Source organism: Rhinolophus sinicus, linkage group LG06, assembly GCF_036562045.2.
Source record: "Rhinolophus sinicus isolate RSC01 linkage group LG06, ASM3656204v1, whole genome shotgun sequence".
NCBI classification, from domain to species: Eukaryota; Metazoa; Chordata; class Mammalia; order Chiroptera; family Rhinolophidae; genus Rhinolophus; species Rhinolophus sinicus.
In genome coordinates, this window is record NC_133756.1 from 28,067,469 (window position 1) to 28,076,566 (window position 9,098).

The following is a 9,098-nucleotide window of genomic DNA, read 5'->3' on the forward strand; positions in this document are numbered from 1 at the left end:
ACTTGAATTTCTCATTTAGATTTTTAAATATTTAAATTTACTTAATGACAATTTAGAGTATTCATGCCACACTGGTCTAACATAGACAGGAAGGCCCAAGATATTCTGTCAAACACAATTTAATGAAAACACATAAGGAACTATAGGCAGAAAGAAGGAATTAATAAGCAGCAGGAGGAAGCAGAACCACATACGTTTCCTAGGGGAAGAAAAAGCGAATGCATTGCCTCTTTCTCTGCTATCATTGAATGATGGGTTACTTGTCAATCATAGCATCTAAAGTGAGTTCACACAGGAGATGCAACTTTTCCCAAATCCCTGACATTAATGCTCACCCTGCCGAATCCTGTGAGAGGGTACCTTAAATAGGGAAATGTGAGCATCCAACTTCCTTTAATGGCAGGAATTTTATAATGGGATTGTCTCTGGGGAGTGGTGGAGAATTATTGACACAGAGGCACCTTTAAAAGACCTTAAGAATATTAGACATATACATCTTCCATTGGTCAAAAACTTACCATTGTTCTTGAAGATCAGGTCTCGGATAGGGGCCACGGGGCGGTTCACAATCTTTTGGTCCTGGTGGACAAGGGCTTCTTTGATTAAGGGTAATCCAGTTACAATAACTGTAGAGAAGCAACCGACTTCCATGCTGAAAATGTTGCCATATTTCTTCACATGCTGAAAAACATTCAATAATTACAGATGAATATGCACATGTCTGTGTATCCAGGAAAGAAGGGAGTGTGTGTAGCTGGGCAGCTTGTATTGAGGGCAGTCTGCGTGTGCATGCAGTGTGTGCTCACCTTGAACTGATGGGAATGTCCCTTCCTGTTTCCTTTTCTCCTCCTGGCAATCAGACCTGGATTTAATTCACTGCAGGACATGGACATACCTTATAAAACATCCATTCATGTAGCCAACCTACACGAATTGAGCAAACATGTACCACTGTCCTGAAAACAAGTTATAAAGCTATAACTATAATGAAATAACGGGTCTCTAAACTCAAGCATCTTAGAGTCTAGTGAAGGGAGGGATTTCAACACATGTGACTCACCAAACAGGGCTGACATCTGTTTAGTATAAGTCTGGTGTAGCAACCATGGACTTCTTAATAAATCACATCTGTTTAACCAAAAGGGAATGTCCCTTTTCTCAATGTGGACTAGAAGATGGAAAATTCATTATAGAGCTGGGGTCAGGTCGGGAGAAAAGTACTCTAGCTCCAGAGCCACATTCGAATCTTAGCTCTATGCTTCACTAGCTGTGGGCCCTTGAGAGAGTTGTTTCCCTCTTTTGAGCCTCAGCTCGACAGCTATAAAAGGAAAAAAATGATTCCTCCCTCAAAGGGTTTTGTAAAGTAGAATGACAGCAGCAATGTGAAAGGCATTTTGCTCCCTGGTACCTGGTGCAGAGCCACTCGAGTCTCTGAGGAATCACCGGGCTCTGTGTGCAAAGGGATGTGGATGCATGCTCATGGTGACAGAGAGGACAGGTGCACATGGATGTGTGGGAGGAAGGCACTCGTGGTCACAGACGGCCACATTCCTGGGTTTCACGTTAAGCCACTTTCACATTTTATCATACTCAATCTCACAACCACCCCATGGTAGTAATGATTTTCCTTGTCTTTCAGAAAACGAAAATGAGTCCTAGCCAAGTAAGGTAGCCAAGGTGACAAAGCTATTGAGTGGTGGCAATTTGGCAGGCATTATGTGAGATTGGAGAACAAGAACATGAAACTGAGTTGGTGCCGGGACCTAGTGGGTGAGTTTAGTGGGAGTGAGAGAGTGAAAGTGAGAATGACAGGGGGAGTGGTGACGAGAACGGACAAGCGTGTGGGTGTGTCATGAGTATGCACAAAGGCGCAGGTATGTGCAAGATGGGTTGAATAGCAGTGAATGGTCACCAGTCAAAGTCTCTCCTGACCTGTCTATTTAAGAGACGACTCTCATAAGACCCTGCCCCTGCCTCTTGTCTACTAGGCTGTGTCACGTTGCTGGCAGTGGATGAAATAGAAGGGCTTCTTTTTCTCCAGGTGTCTGTGGCCCCTCCTCCCCGATTCCCAAGCACTTATGCTCCCCCATGTCACCCTTAGTGTCCGGGACCCCACCACCACCATCAGAGCAAATACAGTGGATTCAATGTCATTCTACCTCCCTGCTCCCATATTAAAACACTGAGCCTGACTCAATTTTTCCATTGTTCTTATGCCCCAGAGACCTCCACCAATCTTTGTTCATCTCTAGCAAAGTATGCCATGTCTTGCTAGAAAGCGTTGAGCCAAGATTCCATCTCGAGCTGGTCTACCTCTAAAGCACATGTGTTTACTTCTAAGAAATGGCAGGGAATGGGGCCATGTAAATCAAGCAGGTTTTTTATTTCATCTTGCTGAATGCCAGGATGGACTGTTCAGGCTTCATAAAAGGATTTCTTGATTACTCTAGGATATTCAATTAAGGATGTTTTAGAACAGCTGAAAACCTCAGGTTAAGCCAAATGACTCCTACCTGATTATGAGTACTACCTAGAACCTCAGCCTGTACTTGGAAGGCACTCTGCACTCCAGTACTTGTTATGAAATGAAGTTCTTCAGAGTTCCATCTCTACCTGCTCTCTGTTACTGTATATTTCTAGACCAATACTACTGGATAATCTTTATGTTATTATCAGCTGTGTAACCATGGATAGGTCAAATGATCTCTTGAAGCCCTGTATTGACTATGGTTATATATTACAATTTTTAAGTGTGCTGTACGAGGCACTGTGCCAATTGATTTATGTGGAAATAAATGTATGAACCTCAGAAATCAGAGAAGTCTTTGTAAGTTAGAGCATACTTTTCAATGTACAACACTGAATGAGTCATTAAAAAAAATACACAGTAAAGGAATGAAAGTAACTAAAAATAAGATGATGGTTCAGTGGGCTAAAACTGGCTTAAAACCAAAAATGAAAATAGTAGAATAAAGAGAAAAGCATTAACATAGGAGCTGTAAAAAGCAAAGAAAAGCAATAGGACACAGGATATTTAATATGAGAGATAAAAATTCCAAATGTAGGATTAAGTAAATAATAAGGTGGAGCAAAATAATGTTTAGGATAAAGAACAATTAAAGTTGGAGGGTTAGTGAGAAAAGAGTTGAAACATGATCATGAAGAGATATAAAGTTGAGAGAGATCCTGCTTAATTAAAGTCATTAACTCAAGAACCAAAAGACCAAAGAGACAAAGAAACAAAAAGGAAAAGGAAGCAAGTAGGTGTATTGATTCTGACTCCTACCTGCCCTAGGTGAGAGGGTTTGTTCCTCTGAACTCTCACCAGCAGTGAGCGAGCAGTGTGTGTGTGTGTGTGTGTGTGTGTGTGTGTGTGTTGGGGGAGGTGTGGGTGCAAGAAGCGGTGAGATTCTTTCTTATTCACGTAACTGTATTTTAAAATGTCTCAACGTGTATTTACAGCTTTTATAGTTAAAAAACATTTCTATCCAATAAAGAAAAAAAGGAAAAAAAAAAACTAAGGAAATAAGGACTAAAACTTTATAACAGCGGTTCTTAACTTTTTTTGAATCATAAAGTTTCTTGAAAATCTAATATTTAAGACATATATATTATAAAGTGTAGAGAATAAGGGGACCTAAATGATCATAAGGTGGTAAAATGTTGAAACTAGCAGACTTCATTAAGCTATGTGTGCATCTTGCAATCTTTAGAGCAACCACTTAAAACAAAATACAGAGATACATTCAGAAACACTAAATTAATGTTGAATTCTTAAAAAAATATGTTCAAGTGAGCCACAGCAAGACAGGAAAGAAGAAACAGACAGAATAAAAGAGAGGAAAAAATAGAAAATAAATGATAAAATGGCAGACGTAAGATTAACATATCAATAATTACATTAAATATAAATTATCTAAATTCACCAATTAAATGTGACTGGCAGATACAGGCAGCAAACAACCACTTTGTTTGTAGCTCCTACCAGGTCACAAGTATTGGGTACCTGGGCCTGCACAGGAGCACCTCCAAGAGGTTCCAGAACCAACATAACTGGAGGTTAGCCTTCAGTCCACAGCAGAGCACCACCCAATTAATCCCTCAAGTGGCACACATATCAAGAAGCCTTAACAAGTACCACAGGGCTGGGGCAAATTCTACTCAGTGGTGTAAGCCCCATGCTGATGGGGCCAATTCCTACAGCCAATAAGCCTGATGGTCAATCCCACCTACTCACATGCCAATAGCCATCCAGGCTCAACTAAAACAGGAGGGCACACATAATCTACACAAGGGATACACCTGGAGCACCCAGAACAGGTGACCAGGGAAAATGTGCCAAGGCTCCAAGGTCATGTACTACATAAGGCCACCCGGCCAAGATGGGAGATATAGCTGATGTACCTAACACATAGAAACAAACACAGAGAGGCAGCCAATATAAAGAAACAAAAAATGCATCCCAAATGAAAGAACAGGAGAAAACTCCATAAAAAGAATGAAACGAAGTGGAGGCAAGCAACCTACCAGATAAAGAGTTCAAAAGAACGGTTATAAGGATACTCAAGGAGCTTAGTGAGAACTTCAACAAAGAGACAGCAAGCATAAAAAAGAACATAGAAACCATAAAAAACAACTAGTCAGAAGTGAAGAATATGATAACTGAAATGAAGAATGCACTAGAGGGAATTACCAGCAGACTAGATGAAGCAGAGGATAGAATCAGTGATTTAGAAGACAAGGTAGCATAAAATACCCAGTTATAATAGCAAAAAGAAAAAAGAATCCAAAAAAAGGAGGATAGTTTAAGAGACTTGTGGAACAACAATAAGTATAACTACATTCACATCATAGGGGTACCAGAAGGAGAAGAGAGAAAGCAAGGGATTGAGAACCTATTTGAAGAAATAATGACTGAAAATTTTCCTAACCTGGCAAAGGAAACAGACATACAGTCCAGGAGGCACAGAGAGTCCCAAACAATATCAACCCAAAGATGCCCACACCAAGACACATTATAATTGAAATGGCAAAGGTTAAAGACAGAGAGAATCCTAAAAGCAGCAAGGGAAAAGCAGTTAGTTACCTACAAGGGAGCTCCCATAAGATTGTCAACTGATTTCTCAACTGACAAGGGCCACAAGGGATTGGCACAAAATATTCAACACGATGAAAGGCCTACAGCCAAGGGTACCGTACCCAGTAAGCCTATCATTTAAAATTGAAGGGCAGATAAATGGCTTCCCAGACAGGAAATCTATAGGAGATCCTCACCACCAAACCAGTATTACAAGGAATGTTAGAGGGACTTCTTTAAGAAGGAAATAAAATAAAATAAAATTATGAATAATAAAATGGCAACAGGTACACATCTATCAACACGTACTTTCGATGCAAATAGATGAAACGCTCCAATCAAAAGTCATAGGATGGATGAATGGATAAGAAAACAAAACTCTTACATATGCTGCCTGCAAGAGACTCACTTAGATTAAAAGATACACACACAGATGGAAAGTAAAGGGATGGAAAAACATGTTTCATGAAAATGGAAACAAACAAGCAAAAAACCCATGAAGGCTGGGGTAGCAATACTTATACCAGACAAAATAGATTTTAAAACAAAGGCTATAACAAGACACAAAGAAGAACCCAGTAATTCCACTTCTGTGTAATTATCCATAGAAACCCAACTACTACTTCAAGGGGACGTGTGCATCCATATATTAATTGCAGCATTGTTTACAATGACCCAGATGTGGAGGCAGCCTGGGTGTCCTTCCATGGACATCAATGGAAGAATGGATAAAGAAGAGGTGGTACATATATACAACGGAATATTGCTTGGCCATGGAAGGGAATGGGTTCTTGCCATCTGCGGCTGTATGGATGGACCTGGAGGAAATTGTGCTGAGTGGAGTGTCAGACACAGAAAGACAGATGCAATGTGATTTCACTTATATGTGGAAGCTAAAGAACAAAATGAACCAATGAATCAGAAACAGAATCATAGATACAGAAAACATTTTGATGGTTGCCAGATGGTAGGAAGTTTGGAGGTGTGGGTGAAAAACGGGCTGGATTAAGAAGTACAAATTGGCTGTTAAAAAGTAGTTATGGGGATGCAGGGTACATAGTCGATAATATTGTAATAACTATGTATGGTATCAGGTGGATACTGGATATGTTGGGTGATAGACGGGAGGGGTTGGAGGGCAGGGTGAAAAAGGTGAAGGCGTTAAGAAGTGCAAATTGTTAGTTACAAAGTAGTCGTGGCAATGTAAAGTAAATCGTAGGGAATATAGTCAATAATATGGTCATAACTATTTATAGTGCTAGATGGGTACTAGGTTATATAGGGGGATCACTTCTAAAATTATATAAATGTCTAACAACTATGCTGTACACCTGAAATTAATATAAAATAATATTGAATGTCAACTGTAGTTGAAAAATTACAAAAGGGGGAAAAGGTGAAGGGGAATAAAAGGTCAATATTTCCAGGTATAAAACAAGTCCTAGGGATATAATATACAGCATAGGGGATATAGTCAATAATATTGTGATAGCATAGTATGGTGTCAGATGGTTGCTGCACTTATGGTGATCACTTCTTGATAGATTTAACATTTATAAACATTAAATAACTGTGGTGTACATCTGAAATTAATATAATACTGTATGTTAGCTATATTTTTAATAAAAATCTTAAAATACAGTAAAACAGAACAAAATGAAAGATTGACAGAATGAAAAAAAATGACTCCTCTATGCTATCTACAAGAAACTGATTTTAAATACAATGATATAAGTAGGTTAAAATAATACATTGGAGAATCATAGGTCATGCAAATAATAATCAAAAGAGAGCTGATACGGCAATGTTATATCAGATAAAGTTCAGGCAAAGAACATCACCAGGGATAAAGAGAGATATTATGTAATAATTAGAGTCAAATCACCAAGATGACCTAACAATTTTAATGCATATGCACAAATAAAAGATCTGCCAAGTACATAAATGAAAAACTACCAGTATTGAGTAGAAAAATAGACAAACTTGTAATTATAATTGGAGACTTCAAAATGAATCTCCTAGTAACTGATGCAATCAGTACATAAGAAGTCAGCAAGCATATGACAATTAAACAACGCCATCATCCAATAAGATCTAATTAACTTATAGGAACACTGCCCAGCAACAGCAGAATACAGATATCCAGGGTTAGAGGCCCAGACCTCCTGCTCAGTCAAAAATCTGCATATAACTAGCGCACATTTTTTTCAAGCATGAATGGGACTGTATCCTGGGTCATAAAACCAAACTTAACATAGTTTTAAAAATTGAAATTATACTGCGTATATCCTCTCACCATAATGGAATCAAACTGGAAATCACTACCAGAAAGAAAACAGAAAAATGTCATAATATTGGAACTAAATGACACATTTCTTAACAAGGGTACAGGTTTAGGAGCCTAGCTTTAAAATTCTGTGACTAATCCTGTAACTTAGTGTTACCAATTGGGTGTTTCTCCCAGAAAGTGATAAAACCTTCTCCACCAGCACTTGAGTATATGGGCTTGTGTTTAAAGTGCTCCTGGCATTTCTAGGGAAAGGGGAACTAATATTTTTTGTGCACCTACCATAAGCCATGTTATATTGACCATTCACTGTTCTATTTAATCTTCACAACCACCTATCACAGTGTTGTGTCTCAGTAAGGTACCTGTGCAGAGAGGCAGGAAACCAGTTGAGGATTTTTGAGCAAGTGTTGGATGTTGGAGAAAATTTTTAAGGGATTCAGAGTGGCCACAGATAGGGACCCCTGATGGGAGATGATTATAAAGAAGTGGAAAGAGGCTGGGTCATAAGGGTTCCACGTGGCTCCCTAAGGAGTCTGAACTCTGTTAAGGGGTCTTAGCAGCCAGGAGCGCTAGGAAAATGAAAGCTGAGGAATGCCATTTTTAAAGGATTACTATAGAGAGAGTGGATTGCAGGGAGAGAAGGCTGAATGTGAGGGGCTCAGTTGTGGTGATGACAGCAATTCAGTTCAAAGTGGTGACGATTTAGTAGTATTATCAATTTACACATGGGAAATGGAACCTTCCAGAGGGAAAGTACAGCATTTGGGAAAGATAATAATATTACAGAAAACAAGGAGATCATATCACCATAGGATGCTCTGATAATATTTAACATGACACAATTAAATGCATTAGAATGTGACATGCTTAGCACACTTAAATCGTCAACAGTTAACAATATTTCACGCCTAGAAAGGGAGGGTTTCAGAAATCATGCCAGCTGACGGTGAGAACAAGGCTCAAAGCGGGATTCACCAGGGTAATGGCATTAGAGGCAGAGCCACCATCCTCCTGCCCTCAGTCCCCAGGATGGCCCTTGTACCGCAGGTCAGGGTTAGGGCTCAGCTCAGCACCACTCCCTGCTCCTACCTGTTGAAGCGAAAGGTGTGGCTCCTTAAAGCCCATATGGAAGAAGTTTCCAACGATAGGTAGAAGCGGGGGTCCAGGGGGGTAGTTGTTGGGACGCCGCCTTTTGAAGTAATTGGCAAGGAACAGAAAGACTACAGCTCCCAGCAGGAGAGTGCGGGGATTGAGGAGGGACCAGAAGGCAGCCACTAGGCAGCCCATCGCTGCGAGTATGGCTCCGATGTCCACTAACTCCACTGCTGTCTGAAGTGGTGACAATCCTGGCCCCTCTGTTACAGTCCTTGCAGCAAGTCCGGAACTCCCAGTGTCACCCCGCGCCGCCCCTCCCCCCGCCTCTGTCACGCCCTCTCCGTGCTGCTACTCGCCAGGCGGTTTCCTGTCCTTGAACTTCGCCCGGCCCTCCCCCTACCGCGCCTTGGGAACTTCCCTTCAGCCTCCCTTTGTGCCAGACCGATGCCAGGCGCTAGATTCCTAGGAGAACCCCCAAGTTTTGGAAAGTCTTTTCTGAGATCATTGGGGCTCTTGGGTTTATGGTTTCAATGCATCTCAGAGAGCTCCACAGACATTTGAGCTCCGAGTTTTCAATCTCCTTCTCAGCCAGGGACCAAAGATCTGAACCCATCCTGGGGAACAGTCACCTGTCAT

At 40.6% G+C, this 9,098-nt stretch overlaps 1 protein-coding gene across 1 annotated transcript in view; it reads right to left on the minus strand.

Moving 5' to 3' along the window:
• LOC109437244 (cytochrome P450 2J2) overlaps positions 1–8,764 on the minus strand; it is a 30,407-nt gene extending 21,643 nt beyond the window's left edge. Inside the window, exons 1-2 of the mRNA XM_074334799.1 lie at positions 8,457–8,764; positions 519–681 (exon numbers count right to left, since the gene is read on the minus strand). Coding sequence (XP_074190900.1) covers positions 519–681; positions 8,457–8,654 — 361 coding nt within the window. The 5' untranslated portion in view covers positions 8,655–8,764. The remainder of the gene's footprint in view (positions 1–518; positions 682–8,456) is intronic.
• Between the last annotated feature and the right edge of the window lie 334 nt (positions 8,765–9,098).